The following is a 22,410-nucleotide window of genomic DNA, read 5'->3' as shown; positions in this document are numbered from 1 at the left end:
TCCCTCACCGTGGGGGAGGGGCTTTCTCCTTCCCTATGGCCCATTTGGCCCAGCTAGCTGCCATACGAGACCAGAGCCCAGTGATGGACTGGGTCCAGCTCTAACAAACAACCTTTAATTTACAGTCTCAGAGGGCTTAGGCTCCTGCAGCTCCCACTGACTCCACCTGCAGCTGTGGATGCTACACAGCTCTGGAGCACCTGCCCTGCAGCTCTCTAGCTGGGAGAGAGTAACTCAGGCGCCCCAAATTAGGCCATTTTGCTTAATTTGGGCCTGAATGTTGTGACCTTTGGTAAGTCGTGTATTTATGTGAGATGTCTTGACACCTGGGGCCCTGCTACATCTCCTCAGTTTATCTGCTTTCCAGTAGTTGTTATGCTCAGTATTGAGAATTGGAACATGGGTTATTTCTTATACAGAAGTTTGGACAGACCAAGACTGTGCATTTATACTGACTGACTTGGCTTTCGCCTGGTTAGCAGTTTGCTTGACATAAGGAAATGTTGCCTTAGGTTGTCTTGTAATTAAGTGATGTGTTCATAAGTTCCTATGTGGGACAAAGAGATTTTTTGACCACACAATGTACTTAAAGACAACAGACACCCAAAATGTACTGCCCAGGAGCAGTTAGCAAAGTAAAAAAAAAACCTATGCAGAGAACAGGGTCGAAGAGACCTATGCATAATTAGTAGTAATTAGCCAATCAGAAAAAAAATAATAACATGGAAATAGCTTGGACAGCAAAAGCCCTGACAATTAAAAAGTTCATGCTTGTGCATTGTATGAGTTATAGAAGATACTTAAGATTCATAACACTCAAAGCTGATTGGAAAAAAACCTAATAAACACAAAATTTGGATGTGTATAATATGTCAGACATTGTAAGGGGTAATCAGAGCTTCATAGGAGAAATCCTCCGTAACCCACCTATGGCCCAGGAGTAGGCAACTGGCCAGTACTTCTTTCAGTATATCTATCATTTCTTACTTTCATAGTAATTGTCATGGCAAGGCATGCTTTAGGTACAAATAAAGGTTTGAATTAATCAGCCTGAGTGACTTGGACCCCAAGTGTGTGGCATTAAGTTAAATACATGCATAATCTAATTATGAACCAATTGACCAGAGACATTCTCCTCCAACAGACTCAGAGGCTCACCCCAATTTCCCCTCCTAGATCCCTTCTCGGTACCTTTGAACGTCCTCATAGTCTCCAATAGCGCAAGAGTTTTCTGGGATAAATCACCGAGTCTCTTTTCTAGTTCAGGAGAAATCTCGTCTGGCTGCTGGAACTTCCCCTTCTCACACCTGGACAGAAATAATTTCATGTGATTCTATTTCATTTATTGATTCATTATATATGAATGAGTTCTTCACAAGTTCTTCCTAGTGAGCTGCTGCTCTAATGGGCCTGGAGTTAGAATTCCTCAACTTCTCCCAGCCTCAGAGCAGGTGCAGCACAGGCCATGGCAGTGAAATCTTCCCCCGAAAGGTCCCATTAATATTTTTCAACTCTGGCCTGGAGAGACCAGCTCTGGAGATAAAAGGGGAATTGAGTCTCCATGGACAATTCACTCCTTCGCCTCCATGCTCTGAGGGACAGGAGATTCCTAAGCAAAGTGTTGTAGAAATCTGACCACTAGGAACTAGACTGAGACATCAAGTCTCCCCTCCCCAGCTTATTCCACACAGGTCTCCAAACAGTCCTCAGGTGGGAAAGACTCTTGACCACTGCTGCCCTGGGCTGAATGGTAACCAGGGCCCCAGCAGTGACAGGCCCATATTCCATCCCCACAATTCTGAGGCAGCCAGTCCCCCAGCGATGTGACATCGCTAGGAAATATTTGAGGTCAGTCTTCCCCACTGTATGGATAATTCCAGAGTCTTCTGTAAAAGGGTGAGAACCTCAGGATGAAATTGATCAGAGAGACTTGAATCCAGAATGTGACCTTCCCCACACATTTTGCTGTATAGTCCCTGCGAGATGCGGTGCTAACATCATCTCCAAGCTCTTTCCTAGCATTGTGAAGTGTTAGGGGAGTGAGAGAGACATGTACCTGCTCAAGGTGCTTCTGACATCCTAGAGGAGAGAGAGAGAGAGTATTTCAGGCCCACCTGACACACACACAACATTCCAAAGAAGGGATTTTGCAAGTATGGGGGAAAGAGGCCATAGGTGCCGACTTCCCCTCTAGCCAGGGGGTGCTCGACCCCCCCCTCCACCGCAGGCCCTTCCTCCACTCCACCCCTTCGCCCCCACTCCATCCCTTCCGCCAAGCCCACGCCCCCACCCCACCTCTTCCCGACTGCTTCTCCCCCGCTCCGCCTCTCTGCTCCCTCCCGCCAAGCATGCCCCATTCCCACTCCTCTCCCTCTCTCCCAGAGCATCCTGCATGCTGCGAAACAGCTGATTTGTGGCAGGCGGGAGGTTTTGGGAGGGGGGGAGGAATTGATCAGTGGGGCTGACGGCGGGCAAGAGGTGCTGGGGGGAGGTGGGAGGGGGGAGCTTGGCTGCCTGTGGGTGCTAAGCACCCACTAATTTTTCTGCATGGGTGCTCCAGCCCTGGTGCATCCACGGACTCGGCACCTATGAAAGAGGCCGTGCCCTGGCTCCAGGGCCATGGATTCCCTGACTAATGGGGCTTTTCCATCTCTAATATCATTGTGTCTGTGGCTCTGCAAAGAATAATAATAATTCACATTTCAGGAATGCACACACTGAATTACACGGTGATCTCCAACTGCTGGACTCCAGTGCCCATGTTTTAGGAGCTGTCCTGTCCCTGTGGTGGGATCTGGAGTATTTCTAACAGTCTCACCTGCAGGACTTCACTCGCTGGCTTCTGAAACGTCCCCTCCATCTCACTGACCAGCTCACTGAGATGGGAAATTTCCTCTGAGAGTGTGGTGATATTTTCATTCTGTATCTTCACATTCTCCTTGTCCAGCTTTTCTAGCTGGGCCAGCAGGAGTCGCTCTTGTTCTTCCAGGGACTGACGCAGTTGCTGAAATTCAGACACAATCTTCTGCCTCTCGGTTTGTGTCTTTCTCTGTAAAAAATTGATAAATAAATAAATAAATAAATAGGGCAAGGGCTGGTCAGGGTCATGGAGGCAGTCTGGGGTCCTTTCATGGAGTGCTGAGTGTGCAGGAGGGAGAATTTCTTTGCAAATTTTAAGTCACCTGACACTGTGCAATGCCATGTGGTTACTAGAGAGAGGATTTTCTTATACCTCTCCTTTTGGCCCCAGAATCTCGTAAAGGGACATTCCCATGTCTGACATGGCTTGAATAATGCATTATCGATGGCCTCGGAGATGCAGATCCAAAGCAGCAGGAATCAGGATTCAGCCACTAGAGCTGGGTGACATTTTCTGCACTAAATTTTTTTCCAGGGAAAAATGCAGCTTTGTCGACACTGAAACGTTTCATGAATTCCTGTCACTGTCACCCAGTTGTTTTGTTACAAAAAGAAATAAATGAAAAATCAAAATATTTTCTTTTTAATTTTTTTCCCCCACGATTTTAAATGTGAAATTACTTTTTGGTAGAAAATTTCTTTCTTTTTTATATAATTATATTTTTTTAAAGAAATGGTCAAAATTGAAACAAAACATTTTGATTTTGTCAAAATGAAACATTTCATTTGACCAAGAAAAAGTCTAATTTATGATTTGCTGCAAATGTTATAAAAAAACTTTTGGTTCAACCCAATTTTTTTTTTAAATATCTAGCCAGGGAAAATGATCTGGTATTTGCCCAGCTCTACTCAGAACCATGTGGACAGAAACAGGTGGGGAGAAAAAAACGGATGAAACGATGACACAAAAAACAACGGACTTAGGCAGAGAGCTCTGTATTGGATACATTCAGTTCACATTGGGAAGATTTTTATCACAGCCACAAAAGCTAGAAATTAATTCACTAATTGACATGAAAGCTTAGAATCTGTAGAGGAACATGTTGTCCTTTTCTAGGGAGAGGATTTTTCAGGCCCTTTATATGGATGTGTGTGTGCACGCACACACACACACACACACAGAGTATCCCAGGATCATGAAGCAACAGACAAAAGTCCACTTTCCCCAATGCCACAAAGCAATCATTCACAAGAGTGAAATGTGAAGGAAATAAGCTGTACTAAAAGATACATTCTAATTAAAAGAAACTGACGTAACAAATAAGGAGGATATGAACTGTACTGAAAATAGTAAGGAGTGTAAACAAAATATCTGGACAGCACCTTAAGGCATGCAAGATGAATGACAGGAATGGAGAAATTGTCAGAGCGCAAAGGGACTGTACGCCAGAATGGAGCGGAGGGATAGAAACCAAGACATCACACGCAGGAATACATGGCTGTATTTAAGATGGAGCTTAAAACTGTAAACAAAGATTGAACAAGAGGATTCCTCAAGACATAACTAAACATCCTCCAGACTCTGGGCTGACAGGGGCTGAGAACTGTGAATCTGCAGAGTGAACGTGTGTCAGTGGGGATTTGTTCTAGTGCATTGGATTTTCTAATTCAAAATTCTGTTATTTCATAAATATAAATTGTTACCTATAAAGTGAGTTTAATTGAGCTAATAGTAGCTAATATGGAGTAGATAAGAATAATAGTTCACAGTAGATTATGGCAGTGGTTTTCAACATGTGGCCTGCGGACCTCTGGGGGTCCGTGGACTATGTCTAAGCAGGGCCGTCCCTACCCATACGCAAACTACGCACTGCATAAGGCACCAGGAAATTTGGGGTACCAAATTGCCCCAAATTTCCTGGTGCCCTGCGCAGCTGCGTGCTACATCCAGCTCCAGTGGCCAGCCCGAACCCCCAGACAGCTGAGCCGGCTGCGCACAGCAGGGCCCAGGAAAGCTGCCTCCACACCTTCCCACCCCTTCCCCTCAGGCCCCGCCCCTGCTCCGCCCTGCCCCGCCTCTTCCCATCCCTGCTCCGCCCCATCTCCCCCCCCCACTTCACCCCTCCCCCGCAACCCCGTCCCCTGAGCTATGCGTCCCGGGAGACTGCAGCAGGGGTCGGGATCGGGCCCGCCCTGCACTCGCCAGACTGTGGGAAGTGGAGTGACCTGGCCCCAGCCTGCTCCGCTCCACCATCTCCCAGCCGCGCCGCCAGTGAGTGCTGGGGAGCATTACCCCCCTTCCCCCAAGCTGGGGAGCAGAGCAGAGGAGGCTGGGACTGGGTCGCTCCACTCCCCGCTGCCCTGTGAGTGTGGGGGCAGGCCTGACCCCTGCTGCCTTCCTGCACTGGCTGCTCCTCTCTTCCAAAGCCCTTGAGGGCAGCCCCCCGTTGAGGCCTGGGACGCCCCCCACCCCCTGCACAGGCCTGGGATGCCTCCCCCTTCAGAGGCCCCCCCACAGGAGGCTGCGTAGGGCACCATAATCTGTAGGGACGGCCCTGTGTCTAAGGGGTCCGCAAAAGACCTAGACTGAAAACTGAGTGAACAGAATTCAACTATACACACAGACAATAGATTTCCAACGGGGTCCGCAAATGAAAAGAGGTTGAAAAACACTGGTTTATGGTGTCGGCCCAAGCAGTAATTCCTGCTAAAACAACTAATTTTGATTTCCTTGTGATTATTCCCCACTTAATGAATTTCTGCTTTAACCCCAAGTGATAGAGATAAAACGTAATTGGCCCTCTAGATTTCCCCGGCCTCTCCTTATTGCTCTGATTCAGAACGCCCCTCCATCCGGCTCGTTACCAATGTAGGTTCATAATGACGGGCATCTAGCAGATATTCCTGGCTTCTTGTCTCTAGGCTCACTTTACATCCTAGCAGCGTTTCTCTCTCTTCTCTCAGAGTCTGCAAATAGGCCTGAATCTTTTCCTGAAGAAACAGGAAATAATTTGAGTGGTGGTATTTTTATTTTTAGGAGGAGGGTGAGAGCTTTTCCAGCACAGACAAACAAACACATTACTGATGAGTGGAGAATCCAGTAGGTTTATGATATCAGAGATTCCAAGGAAGTGGAGTCATATTACTGGACACTGGGAGTGTTTTATTTTCAGACTCCTTTAAATTGTTTGATCTTGTTTCTCCATTGATTGACACCAACATGAAACTGAGGTCAGATCACTGGATTTTTCATTCCCTATGTCAAATATCCTGTTTTTAAGAAGGTTTAACAAACAAAGTGATACAAATTCCAGAAGCCACCAGGGCTTGAAATATGGACTGGGATTCTCAAAGGAGCCCAACTCCCATTGAATTTCAGCCCTGAACCCCTGCAGACTGGACTGCTTGGACAGAACTGGTCTGACCATGAGGGCCAAACCCTATTAGACGTGTTGATTTTTGACAAGAATGTTCGGTGTTTGCCCTAGTGCTGTCCTGAACCCTTCCAGTGCTCATGCTGCCTCGGTAGCTGTTCCCCAGCTCCCAGCAAAGCTCGCAGAAGCAGTGTGCTCTAGAGATTTCAAAATGACGCACTGTGGGAGAGCAGCATAAGGACTAATGGAACCACTTTGGCTGGTTCTTCAGCCTGACACTGGTCAAGACCGCCTGGGGGTTAGTTTTGCTCCAACACAGTCTAATCCCCATTGTATTTGGCATGTACCTATGCTGCCTGGAGCCCTTTTGTGCGTGCACTCAAAGTCCTCAGGGTCTACACAGTGTTTAGCACAGTGATCTCCCCTAGTGCAGCCCGGGATCAGAGTTACACTTCTCATGGAGCAACACTGGAGTTCAGAATCCCAGTGGGAAACCTCCTCTCCATGCTGGGCTTGGGACCTTTATCAAGGCGTCTTTGCCTCCTAATGGCCTTTCTTAATTATTGCTCAATCAGGAGACGGCTGTATCAGATCCCTCCCAGCACTGGGTGAGGCAGACGTAGCAGAAAATATTCCCACCCTCCTGACTGACAGGTTCTCTGAAATACTCCAGATGGGTGGGAGAAGTACGTTTATGCTGGAATCTCGTCACAACTGGACCATGAAGCTGGGTCCCCATACTGTAACTTGTTTGTCACTTCCTCATCCTTTCTTCCTTCTACTTCATTTACTTCAATTTCTGCATGTGTCTCTGAAGGTGAATAAATTTTCTCCACTTCCATATCAGTCTGATGCTGTCAGCTGCCTTTATCTAGAAGTAAGTTTCCATTATCTTGAGTTTTCAGACTCCTTTTTTGTGGATGTGAGCTACTCTCATGTCAAAGTAATATACCTTCATCTTGATATTCCAAACTGCTTCCATGCGAATGTGAGCTAACCTCCTCCTCTCCAAGGCCATGTCTACGCTACGAAAGTACTCCAATTTTACAGAAGTCGATTTTTGGGAACAGATTGTATAAAGTAGAGTCCATGCGCGCACGTTAATTCGGTGGTGTGCGTCCACAGTACCGTGGCAAGCGTAGACATTCCGAGTGGTGCACTGTGGGTAGCTATCCCACAGTTCCCGCAGTCCCCACTGCCCCTTGGAATTCTGGGCTGAGCTCCCAATGCCTGATGGGGCCAAAAATTTGTTGCAGGTGGTTATGGGTAAATATCATCAGTCAACCCTCCCTCCCTCTGTGAAAGCAACAGCAGACAATCATTTTGCGCCCTTTTCCCTGGTTTGCCCGAAGAGACACCATAGCACAGCAAGCATGGAGCCCGTTCAGCTCACCGCAGCAGTTATGACCATTGTAAACACCTCACGCATTATCGTGCAGTTTATGCAGAACCAGCACCTGAAAAACCAGGTGAGGAGGCAACGGAAGCATGGTGATGAGGACATGAACACAGTTTTCTCTAAAACCATGGTCCCCAGCAATTTGGAGATCATGGTGTTACTGGGGCAGGCTCATGCCGTGGAATGCCAATTCTGGGCCTGGGAAACAAGCACAGAATGGTGGGACTGCATAGCGTTTCAGGTTTGGGATGATTCCCAGTGGCTCTGAAACTTTCGCATGCATAAGGGCACTTTCATGGAACTTTGTGACTTGCTTTCCCCTGCCCTAAAGCACAAGAATACCAAGATGAGAGCAGCCCTCACAGTTCACAAGCAAGTGGCAATAGCCCTGTGGAAGCTTGCAATGCCAGACAGCTACCGGTCAGTCGGTAATCAGTTTGGAGTGGGCAAATCTACTGTGGGGGCTGCTGTAATGCAAGTAGCCAACGCAATCAAAGATCTACTGATATCAAGGGTAGTGACCCTGGGAAATGTGCAGGTCATACTAGATGGCTTTGCTGCAATGGGATTCCCTAACTGTGGTGGGGCAATAGACAGAACGCATATCCCTATCTTGGGACCAGACCACCAGGGCAGCCAGTACATAAACCGCAAGGGGTACTTTTCAATGGTGCTGCAAGCACTGGTGGATCACAAGGGACGTTTCACCAACATTGGGATGGCCGGGAAAGGTGCATGATGCTCGCATCTTCAGGAACTCTGGTCTGTTTAAACGGCTGCATGAAGGGATTTACTTTCCAGACCAGAAAATAACTGTTGGGGATGTTGAAATGCCTATAGTTATCCTTGGGGACCCAGACTACCCCTTAATGCCCTGGCTCATGAAGCCGTACACAGGCATCCTGGACAGTAGTCAGGAGCTGTTCAACTATAGGCTGAGCAAGTGCAGAATGGTGATAGAGTGTGCATTTGGATGTTTAAAGGGTCGCTGGCGCAGTTTACTGACTCGCTCAGACCTCAGTGAAACCAATATTCCCATGGTTATTGCTGCTTGCTGTGTGCTCCACAGTCTCTGTGAGAGTAAGGGGGAGACATTTATGGCAGGGTGGGAGGTTGATGCAAATCGCCTGGCTGCTGAATACGTGCAGACACACACCAGGGCGGTTAGAAGAGCACAGCAGAAAGCGCTGCACATCAGAGAAGCTTTGAAAACCAGTTTCATGACTGGCCAGGGTACTGTGTGACACTTCTGTTTGTTTCTCCTTGATGAAAACCCGCCCCCTTGGTTGCCTCTAAATTCCCTGTAAGCCATCTGCCCTCCCCGCTTCAATCACAGCTTGCTTGCAAAGGAAATAAAGATACTATAGTGTAAAAAAATGTATTCTTTATTAATTGATTATAAAAATAGGGAGATAACTCACAAGGTAGCCTGGGTGGGGTGTGGGAGGAGGGTAGGAGGGAAGGAAAAGGCCATTTTAAAACTTCTTGAATGACAGCCTTCTGTTGCTTGGGCTGTCCACTGGGGTGGATTGGTTGGGTGCCCGGAGCCTCCCCGCCCCCCACATTCTTGGGCGTCTGGGTGAGAAGGATATGGAACTTGGGGAGGAGGGAGGGTGGTTAAACAGGGGCTGAAGTGGCAGTCTGTGATCCTGCTGCCCTTCATGAACCTCCACCAGATGCCAGAGCATGTCCGTTTGATCCTGCAGTATCCCCAGCATTGCCTCATGCCTCCTCTGATCTTCCTGCCATCACCTCTCCTCACGTTCATTGGCCACTTTCCTGTACTCTGCTATTGTGTCCCTCCACACAACTCTGTCAGTGCCAGACGACTGAATGAGCTCAGAGAACATTTCATAGCGCGTGCGTTTTTTTTGCTGCCTTATCTGAGATAGCCTCTGGGATGGAGGAGGGAGGCTTGAAACATTTGCAGCTGCTGGAGGAAAAAAAGGGAGTGAAGTATTTAAAAAGATACATTTTACAGAACAGTGGCTATACTCTTCCACAGTGAACAACACTATTCACATTACATAGCACATGTGATTTTGGTACAAGGTCGCATTTTGCATCTTATATTGAGGGCCTGCGGCTTTGGTTTTAGAGATCACACACGCAGTGCCGGGCAACCGAATTCGGCTTGCAGGCAGCCATGGTAAGCCACAGTCTTTCGGCTTCTGCAACCTTCACAATAGCAGCGCCCTCCTCTCCCATACCAAGCAAAGCACGTTGAGTTGGCCATTTACTGCTGCGGTTTCCCTGTTAACGTGCAGGAGCAGAAACCAAACTAACCCCCTCCCTTTAGTGATAAGGGATTCAGAAACTGGCATAGGGCTAACGAATGTTTAAAAACCACCAACTGTCAAAATCTCATGTGTCGAGCTGTTCTTCATGGTCAAGTTTTAATGAAGGGAAACCTATTGATGTATTGTTGGATGAGGGCAAGCAGGCTTATCTGTCTAAACAAGAAGAAGAATGGTGCCATAACTGAAGTGTAATGGGGCGACTGATCGACATTGTTCTGTGTTTGGCGAAAGGTGGGAGACCATTCAGGGATCACAATGAAAAAGCTGACAGTTTTGAGAAAGATTTATTTCTAAATCTTGTCACTATGCTCCAAAAATATGATCCCGTAATGGCAAAGCATGTGCAACAATCTCCTCAAAACGCTACCTATCTGAGTAATTGCACCCAAAATGTAGCCTTGCACAATGTTGTGCGACAAAAGATTGTGTCTTCACTAAATGGAAAAATGGTCTCAATAATTGCCGATGACGCTACTGACTGTGGACACCATGAACAGATGTGCGTGGTGCGGTATTTTGACAATGAAAAACAGACCAGTTGAACATTTTATGTCTGTTCAGAGACTATTAACAGTTGATGCTCAGTCTATTTTTGACCAGTGAAATGACGCCCTTGGCATTCGTAAAATTGACGGGTCATCAGTGATGTCTGTCTGTTTTGATGGCGCGTCTGCTAAGTCTGGATGTACTGTGGGAGTTCAAATGAAATGTAAAGAAAGAAACAGTGAAATACTCTATGTACGCTGCTATGCGCATTGTTTGAACCTCGTCCTAGAAGATGCATGCAGTGCAAGTAAACAAAACAGAACTGTCTTTGATTTTTTTTCATGTTATTCAGACTCCTTATGCCTTCATGGAGGGGAGTCCTGTGCAACATGCAGTAATGGAGAAGATTTCACAAGAAGTAGGATCCCAGTTGAAGACTTTGAAGTCCCTGTCAAACACAAGATGGGCATGCAGAGCAGAAGCAGTGGCTGCTGTAAAACAAAACTACTCCATCATTTTACAAGCTTTACAAGAGATTATTGAAACAACTTGCCTTGCTGACGCTAAAATAAAAGCCAGGGGCCTTATCCATGAACTAAATTCATTCAAGTTCATCTTTGCCCTTCACATGATGCACCCTATTCTCCAGATGGTGGTAAAAGTGAGTAAGGCTCTTCAAGCTCCAGATCTCAACTTACTTACCGCTCATGATTTTGTACATTGAACAAGAATTGGCTTTGTCAGTTAATTACAATGATGTGATTGAGAAATTTAAGTCCATAACACCTGGTGAGAGACGTCTCATTCTCTAGGACAAGAAGATGAAGAAACCTTAATCTGTTTTGGTCAATTTGGATTAGCTCATTATCTGGTTAAAGATAAAGATCATGAAAATTGACTGTATCTTTGTATACGCCTGGTTATCACTACAGCAAAAATTTGGTATTTTGTGTCTCATTTTTTAAGTTTGTATTTTTTAAGTAAAGTTTAGTCGTTAATTTAAAAAAAACATTAAGTTTAGTTAAGTTTTAGTTACTTTAGTTTGTTTGATGAATAAAAATAATGTCCTTTATGACTGAGTATTCAATAAATGTTCGCCTTTTAAAAAAATAAATAAAATTCCCTGAGTGCACACCCTAATGAAATGTGCTGTGCACGCCTATGGTGCTTAGCATACCTGTCGAACTGTGCAATAAGGAGTTAAGAGTTGTGCCTTAAAAATAAAGGTTTTACAGCAATATTGTTAGTAGTGAAAGAGCTGTTGGTGGGGATCATTAGTGATGGGTGAAAAAGACCTTGTGGCTGCTCGCTTAAGACCGGAGAAAACCAACAGGTTAGAGAGATGTGTAATGAAGAAGGGAAAATGCCCCTGGGAAAGGGGGTGCCTTACAACAGCGTTATACACAAGCAGCACATTACTATAATTATCGGGGGGGAAACACCAGACAAGTAACCACAATAAATGAACATACCCCAAGTAATGGGCAAATCTGGCAAAAGTACCCAAATACTAAGGGTCTTCCTGGCTAACTGCATGAATAATCAAGAATCTTTACAATAACTGTATCGCCGTTTCTTAAATGATTTGCATGCCTGTAATCATGGTGATTTATTTATTGTTTAGTCTTTTGGTCCCCATTTCTCTATTGTTTATCTGTATGGTCTCTTCTAGTTCTTTGATTTTTGGGGGGCTGATGTATAAGTAATTTTGCTGGGTGTAAACCAATTAAGGTGGTGGGATCTAATTTGTTAGATAATCAAGTTACAATATGTTAGGATTTATTATTTAAATTACAGTACAATGGTTGGTGAAAGGCAACGCTGAGAATAAGGCGATACTGATATGTGAATGTTATAGGGGTTTCTTAATTTCAGATTCTTCAGAATTTCAGAATACAATTTTCTCCCAAAAGTTGCACCAAGCAAAAAATGACCTGTACTGCACACATAATGGCAGGTAAGTAGAGTGTTTCCGTGTGTATTCATTTGTTTTCGGAAGCCATTATCTTCAAACAACTCTGCTTGTGTTTTCTTTTTTTAATGACATTTTTGGGCTGTTACATTTCATGTCCTGAGTTACTATGTCTATATGTGGCTACAATCTTGTAGGTGATATCCTTATCTCTAACATTCAATCTGCACTGATTGAATACAGCCATATTTTGCAAGCCACAAATACTTCAAAGTTTACCCTGCTTATATGTCCGCAATGTACATCTCATACCTTCTAACTGAACTTTGAGTCTTATATGGATTGATACTCCCTGTTTCCACTTAAGTACCTGTTTTCTGTTGTAAACAATTCTCAGGGAAATCTTTTGAGGAAAACATTGCAAATGTTTTGGCATATCTAAGGAGTAGCACATATCCTGAGGGAATGAATAAATCAGGCAGACTGAACCTGCATCGATTTGCTCTCAACTTTTCTTTGGAAGGCAAGGAGTACTTTTTTTCAGATAATACAGACACTTTACACTGGAAAATTCAGACAGTAAATAATGGTCCTGATGTCCCAACACTGGGATTTACTTGGAGTGTTAACCTTACCTTCAAGGGGACCGGGATTGGGATCTCTAGTTTTATTCAAATTTTCCAGAAAATCTCCTTTGCTATCTATGCCGGTGGTGCAACAAACACATGGTGCAGGTACATGAGAAATTAGTATAAATTTTACCAAAAAACCCTACGACTTTGCTTCATTTCTTAAGTATGTTCACTAGTCTGCTGCAAGCACCATCAACAATCACTGAGCAATCATTTCTAGTTTAAAAACAAAACAAAACAGCTAGCTCCAACCATACACTGAAATTCCCCCCTTGTACTCAAGTCATTACGAACCATACTGTATCTAGATGTCTTTGATATGCATATGCCTTATAATTAATGAATGTCTTAGCAAATAACTGGTCATAGCTTAAGTGCAACACTTGATTTCATCATCATGTCTCCCTCAGTGGCAGATTAGCCACTATGACTAAGGGCCCAGGCCAAGGGGCCAAGGTCAACGGCGGTGGGGGGGACCTGGCTTCTGCCTGGTGGGTGGGATGAGGGAAGCCTGCCTACGTCGCTCTCACCCCCAGCATTGGCAGAAGCCGCATAAGTGCCGGGTGGGGCAGGAGAATCCACAGCACCCTGCTCCTGGTCCCCTAAAGAAGCACACCACTCAAGCCCCCGCCACAGCCCTGGGACAAGAGGAGATCTCATTCCCTGGTACAGCCCCGGGGCCATGACACAGGGACAGAACTTCTCTGGTCCTGGGGCTGTGTGGATATGTTGTTAATGTAACTTGGAAGAATATAGTCTGTAATGAATTGATCAATGAATTCACAATATGCTTTTCTCTTGTGTGTTAGTGAGATGTTACAAATGAGAATATGTTAATGGAATGATTTTTGAGAAATCATTATAAAATTGTAGAAATCATCACATTACCAATATAATTTGTACATATATTTACACTTACAGATAACCTTGATTTAAAAAACAGAATTGTTAATAATTGACCCAATTGTTAATAATTGTGTGACGAGATGAGATATGAAGGAACATGCCTGAGGAATTAGAGGTGATTTAGTAGATACTTACTTTTACAGTGGACATGAACTGTTCCTGTGAATTTTTTTTCCAGGGAATGTAATGTAACAGTAGTGAGACTAATATCTATCTACAAATAAAAATTGAAACCCAGCATGTACTTGTACTGAATATGCTTACTAATGAACTTCTCATGAACTTCTGTGGTTTGAGTCCGGGTAACAACTTCACAGAATGTGGACACGAAACAGTAGCATGTTGCATGAGTGAGAAAGTGTTGTTATCAACATGGGGCACAACAAATCAGGTGATATATTGTGTAGGAGAGAGACAATAATATGAAAGAAAGTGTGTATATATATGAGCAATAAGCCATTGCAATCATTAATTAAATGGAGCTAGAATGGATTTGTATCTATGTCCAGAAACCGGAGGGAAAAAAAATGAAAGAAAAGCTCATTTATGCAGTCCACTAATGTTCTCTCTAAAAATTTCAAATACTTCATAAAACGATTAACTAGCAAACCTCATCGGATTGGAAGAGCAAAATTTTTAAGCATACCAGACAAAGTGATGGCCACAACTGCGGACCTCTCATCTTAAAAGTATTGAATACCAAATTGCCATTATCATTTGTTATTTATGTGTCATTATCTGGGGTGAAACTAAATGCCAGAGATTACTGGGGTTTCTGCACCGGCGTCCTTGCCAAGGTGTGTGGGGTGGGCTCGTGGCTCCCAGAAGGGGTGGGGTCTCGGGCGGAAGGTCCGGGGCTGGGGGGCCAGGAGCCCCAGGCCCTCGTAAATTGCCAGAACCCAGGGCAGCTAAAGGCTAAAGGGGGTAGCGACATTAAAGCATAAAGCACTGCCGCAGCAACACTGTAACGTCAACCGTGTACGGGCCGGTACCGATGGCCGGTGCTTACCGGTATGCTGGACCGGCCCACTTTCACCTCTGGTCATGATGATTTTTCTAAATAGAAGTGTTGTTAGTTTGCAGAAATGTATTTGCAGCGGAAAGACATCAGCATGGTAGAAACAACCCAAGAGGCTAATAGTGCGTTTAGAAGACAAACTGCAATTGTTCTAATGAAGGAGTCAGGTAATTACTTTCTCCCATGTACTATTGTGGTAGTATAACATTGTATAAGGGGACATGCTGGATACATTGTATATGAGAGGGCATGCCAAAACATGTTACAAAGTATCTGAGGGAGCACACGTAGGGACAGTTAGCTTTTGAATGGAGAAGCAATTAAGATAGAGCCAGCACGTCTAAGAAGCAGGCACCAGAATGGAAGGTGTGAAGGGCAATTAGTTAAGTTAACTGGAAGCTGTTAAAGGAGATTGTTAAGGGTGGCAGGTAATTGAAGATACGTGACTGGTCTCAGGGATCTCGAAGGGTGGTGACTAAAATCTTTTTCTTCTTTTGTCTGTAACTTCTCTGTAACTTGTTCTCCAGCAAGCTGTATAAATTAAGAGACACAAGCCCCACTCGGGGGGCTCACTTCTAAATGTATTAGCAGAGCAGCTTTGCTAATAAAACAGAGTGGTCTGATAAATTGTGAGTCTGAGTCAAACTTTGACACTATGGACTCATTAGGCCTATGTGAAGATAACAGGAAGAGTGGAATTATGTCATGTAGCAGATAGGGGTATTAAGATAACTAAAGTGGGATATCGCACAGGTTTGGTTCTGCAATGGTGACTATGCATCAATAATATCTTTAAGTACCTGACCATTTGAATGGGGTGAATGGTTGCTATTGATTGACCAGTTAAATGAAATTGCTAATTTTATATACAGCTGCAGTAAAGTAAAAATTTGAGAAAATATGACTCACAAAAAAGGAAGAAAATACGTTCAAACCCGTGGCTGGATTAAAATATTCACGATAATTAATAAATCAAGATTTGCATTTTGAGTGTTGGTCGTAACGTAATGAGCATTTCACTGCGCTATATTGATTTTTCAGAAAGCGTGGAGGACTACTGCATATACTGCAACCTTGTCAATTGTGAAAAGGAAAGTGTGGCTTGTACGGTGGTAAGAAACATAGAATTGTATCAAAACCAAATGCCATAAACTGCCTAAGGATCAGGATTCTTGTAAACATTCCACATCAGTAAACATTTTCATCATGCTGGTAGGCATGTCTTAGGTAACGCTGACATATGGAAGGAACAGCGTGAGAGAATGGAAACTACGTGTAACATTATAACTTCTGTGATTTCATTTTCTCAGTTGTTACTTATCAAAGGTCCAGTGTGATTCTTGCAAGAGGTGGGCACATATGCCCTGCATTCCAGAAGGAACCAATCAAGAAAACCTGAGCGATGAGAAGAAGGAATACAAGTGCAAGAAATGTGCATAGTTCACTACTTTACCAAAAACCAACATTATGTTTACAGGCTTGTTGTTCAAAAAATCTTGGAACAGAAAGAAAACTCTTTTTATTTATATACCAGATTATAATAATACAGTTTTTTTTTTATTTGAAAAAAAAAATTCTCTGTATTTGTGTCCATGTGTACAATACAAATAATACAAGCAGGTGAATGGGCAGCGAAGTCCTTGCAAATAAGCAAGGAGGAAGCCAGTGAGAAAAAAATCAAACGGGCCACTCGGCTCTCACGCTGGACTCGCGTCCGTGCACCGAGGCCCCCAGTCTCACCTCCCTGTTCACGGACTCACACACACACACACAAGGCAACGGCACAGCTCAGCCATCAAATCCATCAGTTGCGCACGTTAGCAAGGAGGGAGGAAGCTGTGAGTGTTTTCGACCACAAAACCCCCGCGCTCCTAGTTCGCAACCTCTGGAGCAGGCGGTAGCAAGTCCTGAGCAGCAGCCAAGAAGGTCACGTTTGCCTGGTGGAAACTGCAACTCGCCGCAAAAGATGGCGGGGGGGGGTCTTTTTGTGACGCTACACCGGCAAAAAGCCCCCCCCCCCCGCCCTGGGTGGAGGCAGAATGAGGAGGGGGGAGGATGCTGCGGGGGGAGGGGAGCTGAAATCCGGAGTGACCGAGTGGGACGGGGTGGGAAGTAACAGCGGATCAATGGGGCGGGGGGTCAGAACGGACCGAATGTGACTCGGGACCTGCCCGGCTGCAGCTGGCTCGGCTCCTGGGGGGGGGGCGCAGCAGCAGCTCTGGGACTCGCAGACCCCCCCCCGGGAGCAGAGCTGGGGCGAGGAGGGGCCGCTGGTGCAGCGTCACTTTCCGGGGCGTGGAGCCAAGGGCTGGATTCCGGTAAATCACAGGCGTTCCCCTCGCCCAGCCCCGGCTCCTTCCGAAAACAGGAAGCAGGAGCGGGAGCAAATAGCTCAGACCGGGCCCTGTCCCCCAGATAGCTCCGTGGTTCTCATGCTCCCAGCCCCCTGGGATCCCGCCCTCCTCTCCCCAGCACCCGCCCCCCTTCCCCGCCAGCTCTAGTCACAGCAGCACCCCGCCACCAACGTGATGGTTCACACCGGGGAGTTTGCAGGATCCGGCCCTAGTCGGCCCTCTCACGTATTATTGCTCCATGGGTCATACAGCAGGAGGCGATTCATGAAGAGGGTCTAGGTGAAGGCGCTGGGACTCCAGCTCTGGAGCCCAGTGGGGAAGGGGCTGAGATCCAGGCCGCTGGAGCTGGTCGGTGTGTCAGGAACTGCTTCCCTCAGAATTTGCTAACTAACAAAAACCTAAACTCACTTGGAACTTACCTAAGTTTATGCTGTAGCGGTCCCCTAAAAGTGCCCGTGTTTCCTGCTCCAGTCGTGCAGTGCTTCCCACCCTAGGCACCCACACACCTGTCTCCTGCCCAATCTCTAGCATGACCCATGAACGTGGGGAACATAGGTCATCCTCCGCTTTTATCTTGCCTTCAGCGCCCCATTCAGCAGGTCTGCTCAGAGGCAGACCAGCAGATCTGGTCCCATTCAGTATCTGGCCAGAGGAGGGGTGCCTGCCTCATCACGTTCAGCCCAGTGATTAGAGCACTTACCTGCAATGTGAAGACATATGGGTGTGGGTGAACCCCCGATTCAGGGAGGCTAGCCCCCTACTCTGCCCCCTGTCCAAGGCCCTGGCTCCCCTTGCCCACCACCAGAGCAGCCCTAACACCCCCACCATGGCCTGAGCCCCCCCATGTCCCAAGCCGCTGGCCAGCCCAAACCACCCCTTGCTGCCAGTTGGTCCACCCAAGCCATTCGCTGGCCCAAGCGACCCCTGGCAGCCAGCCAACCCGCCCAAGTGCCAAGCCGCCAGCCTGAGATGAGCCCCCTCTTTGAGGGAGAGATGGCGCAAGGTTGAAGTCTCAGGGCAGGGCCAGGGCCTCAGTTTGGGGAAGCTTAGCCTTCCCTGGCCTATTATACCTGCCATCCATGAAAGAGATCCAGGTTCACATCCCCTCTGAGGGAGAGAAAAGACTTGAGCTGGGGTCTCCCACACCGCATCGGAGAGTGCTCTAAATATTTGTTCCAGCATCTTTCCAGGTACTGAAGTTAGGCTTGTCTAAAATTCCCTGGATCCTCTTTGTTCTCCTAAAGATAGGTACAATGTTTGCCCTTCTCCAGTCCAGGGGTCCTCCATGAGTTCTCAGAGATAATCATTAATAGCTCTGAGATGGCTTCAGCCAGTTCCTTCGGTGCCCACACATGAATTTCATCAGGCTCCACCAACTTGAATACATCTAAGTTACCTACATATTCTTTAAGCTATCCTTTCCCTATTTTGGGTGGCGCTCCTTCCCCCTTGCTGCGAATATTAACTGTGTTGAGTATCTTGTCACAATTCAACTTTTTCATGAAGACTGAAGTAAAATAGGCATTAAACATCCCAGTGTCAGTAACCAGAGCTAGGAGCCAAAACTGGAGTCAGAGCTGATGTCAGGAACCTGAGTCAAGGGTCAGAACTGGGTTAGCTGGAATGAGGCAAATCAGGGGCAAGGCAGGTGCTGTCACAGCAATACCTGATGCTTTGCACAGCCTTTAAAGTGCGCCTGCTGCTGGGCTTAAGAGCTGCTCTGCGAACCAATCAGGTGCTGTAGCCAATCAAGCAGCCTGGTGCAGGCCAGCTGTGCTCATTAGGTTGCCCAGAGATCGACTCTGCTGCAGGCTCTGGTTTCTGACACTCAGCCTGCTTGAGCTTGTTGGTTATTAGCTCAGCTCTCCTTCTTCGCTAAGTAGGGGGCCTGCACTTTCCTTTGTCTTTTTCTTGCTCCTAACATATTTATAGAACCTCTTCTGATGGCCATTTTGTCCCTAGCTAGGTGTAGCTAATTCCTGCAGGAACGGCGAACCGTGGCCACTGGGAGCTGCGAGTAGCCGTACCTGCAGACGCTCAGGTAAACCAAGTGTGTCGCAGCCCACCATGTTGAGAATCCCTGCTATAAGTGATTGCTTAAATACTACAAGTTGAACCTCCCTGGTCTGGCACCCTCAGGACCTGACTGGCCCCAAACCAGGGAATTTGCTAGACCAGGGGAGATCAATGCAAGCCCCACCACTCCTGGATGGTGTCCCCAGGGCACCGGCCCCTCTGCTTCGCAGGGATTCTGGGACTCCACTGCTGGCCCCCAGCCCACCACTCCCAGGGGCTCAGCTCCCAGCTGCCGGCCCCCTGCTCCTCCGGCCGCTTCCAGCTCCACTCTTCCCCGGTCCCACAACGCTCCTGGCCCCAGCCCCTCAGTTTCCCCCCCCCCCCGAGTGTTCCAGCCGCGGAACATCCACTGGGTCACCGACGATGCCGGACCAGGGATGTTGCCGGACTAGGGAAGTCCGGATTAGGAAGGTTCAACCTGTAACGTCAATTATTATTTTCTGTGATTATTTATTATTAAAACTGTACACTAAGCAGCACAATGACATCCAGGCACACGGTGTTAACCAAGGCGTGCTAAGGAAAATAGGAGTAACCAAACCACTGCTTTTAAAAAGGAATTAAAAATAAATAACTAAAATAGTGAAGTTGCATTTACGGTGGAAACAGAGTAACTGTCAGGCCATGGGAACAGCAGGTCAGAGCCACATAAAGTGACAATACATTATTTTATGTAACAAAGACATATAGGGCAATGTGCTTTAACACCACAGCCCGGGGGGGTGCTGAGATGGGCCAGCAAGGAACACCAGCCTCTCTGCCACATGTCCTATTTTGGCAACCACTGCAGATGGCTCACCTGACTGTGGTAACTTTTATCACCACTGCTCCCAGTAAGTCTATTTAGGCTTCTTTCTGTGCATAATTGCCTATTCATTTCTTTAAGTTGCTTGTTGGGGCTTTTTGGGGCTGTGGCTTCTGCCTTTTGGGGGGGGGGGCGGGGGTAGAATATCCTGCTGGAGCACGTGATTGGCTCCCAGTTGCACAATCTGCTAAAAAAAGCTTTAAAAGTCTGCTTGCTGTTGATTATTTTTTCCTTTTGCTTTTGGGTTGCCTGCGTGTGTGTGGCTGGTTGGGCTGCTGGCTGCCTGCAAAGGGCAGAGAGAACAGACAGTCACCCAGCTGCCATGGCCTCTACAGCTACAGCAGGGGACATACAAGAGGAAGCTATTTGCTCCATCTGCCTGGGGTATCTGACAGAGCCGGTGACTATAGCGTGTGGGCACAACTTCTGCCGAGCCTGCCTCACCTGGTACAGTGAGGAGAAGGGAATGGGGACACCCCTGACCTGTCCCCAGTGCAGAGCCCAGTTCCAGAAAGGGGAGTTCAAGCCCAACACCCAGCTGAACAACATCGTACAAAAGCTCAAACAACTGGAGTTAAAACCAGGAAAAGGGCAAAAGGAGGATCTGTGTGAGAGACACGAGGAACGTCTCAAACTCTTCTGTGAGGAGGATGGAGAACCTATTTGCTTGGTGTGTGAGAAATCCCGGGACCACAAGTCTCACACTGTGGTTCCCATTGAGGAGGCTGCCCAGGAGTACAAGGTAGGAAATGCTGTTGAATTTGCTTAATTAAATCCCTTAAGGACACCAGGTTTATTATCCTCTCAGTCCAAGGACAAACTTTCACACCTGGCTGCCTAAGGTTAGGCACCTAAATGAAAGGGGCCTGGTTTTCAGAGGGGTGAGCAACTGGGGGTTGTGGGTAACGGAAAAAGATCCAGACATTTTTGCCCCAACAATGCACGTTTCAATGCCTGATAGAGAGAACGGGGCTGACGCTCTTTGTGCACCTGTAACCCATCTGCCAGGTGGAGTAGGAAGCAAGAAAGGCTGGGTTCAATATCTAGGGGTTCCTCTTCAGCATGACAACACAGAACCAGCTCGAGCCCTAACCCAGTAACCTGGGCAAATCCCGCCCCACCCTGTGCGCCTCTGAGAGGCAATACTTCCTCTCTCTAAAGCACAGAGTCTGAGTGTAGAAAACACAGGTGCTGGCTTCCTCATTTCCCCGGGGTGCTCAAGCCCCACTCTGCACAGGCCCTGCCCCCACTCCATCCCTTCCCCCAAGACCACACCCCCACCCCAACTCTTCCTGCTCTATTCTGCCCCCTCACCCGAGCGCACCCTGCCCTCGCTCTGCCCTCTTCCCCCAATGCCTCCTGCACACTGCTGTATAGCTGATCCACGGTGGGCAGTGGGCGCTGGGAGGAAGGGGAAGGAGCTGATCACAGGGCCGCTGGTGGGTGCTGAGTACCCACTCTTTTTTTCCCCTCGGTTGCTTTAGCCCTGGAGCACCCACAGAGTTGGTGCCTATCGTAGGAAAGAAACTTTAAACGAGAGGAGGGAAGGCACCCGGCATTAATTAAGGAAAATGCCACACGCAGGATTCATAAACAGAAAACCGTGAGCAAAACACCCACCCCAGGGCGTGAGGGGCAGTGTCTTCTGCCTCCGGTTTTTTAGTTCTACAACCAAAAGATCCTTTAACAAGTCCCTCACCACACCCCACTCACAGTGGTTGTCCCAGGTTAGTGAAGACTCCGAGGTACACCTGGTGGAGGGGTGGAAGAAGGCACCTTGCTTGCTCCTCTGTGTCACCTGTGAGTCACCACCCTGCCACGTACCCAACTGGTCCACTCCACTGGCCGCCCCACCAGCAGTTACCTGCTTCTCTACTATAACCTCTATAAGATCAGTCTCTTGAGGTTCTCCCCTGCTCTTAGTGATTGTCAGCTCTTAGGCTTTGTATACACTACAAAGTTTTGTTGGCAAAAGTTATGCCACTTTAATTAAAGCCGCTGTTGTACGTGCACACTAGCTCCTTGTGCAGGCAGAGCGCATTCCCGCTAGCAGCTCTTGCATCCACACAGAGAGCAGCACGGTTTGTAGCTATCCCACTGTGAAAACTGGCCACCAGAGTGCTTTGCGGAGGTGAAAGTGGGCCGGTGCGGGCCGCAGCAGTGCTCCGGCAAGAGCCGGCCGCCGGGCTGGCTCACACACAGCCAACGTTTTGCTCCCCCTGTCAGCGGCCCTGCTGGTAGGCTCCCGCAGCACGGCCGCAGTAGTAAGGTTAAAGCACTGCCGGCAGT

The 22,410-nt window shown here is 47.1% G+C and overlaps 2 protein-coding genes across 2 annotated transcripts in view; both read left to right on the top strand.

Annotated features, from left to right (window-relative positions):
* The window catches only part of LOC102936186 (butyrophilin-like protein 2), a 1,677,894-nt gene that overhangs the window by 1,575,478 nt on the left and 80,006 nt on the right, over positions 1 to 22,410 (top strand).
* LOC122461335 (E3 ubiquitin-protein ligase TRIM39-like) overlaps positions 17,402 to 22,410 on the top strand; it is a 29,081-nt gene continuing 24,072 nt past the window's right edge. Inside the window, exon 1 of the mRNA XM_043528214.1 lies at positions 17,402 to 20,863. Coding sequence (XP_043384149.1) covers positions 20,444 to 20,863 — 420 coding nt within the window. The 5' untranslated portion in view covers positions 17,402 to 20,443. The remainder of the gene's footprint in view (positions 20,864 to 22,410) is intronic.

Source organism: Chelonia mydas, chromosome 14 (assembly GCF_015237465.2).
Source record: "Chelonia mydas isolate rCheMyd1 chromosome 14, rCheMyd1.pri.v2, whole genome shotgun sequence".
Taxonomy (NCBI): Eukaryota; Metazoa; Chordata; order Testudines; family Cheloniidae; genus Chelonia; species Chelonia mydas.
This window is presented reverse-complemented; position numbering and strand designations above follow the sequence as displayed.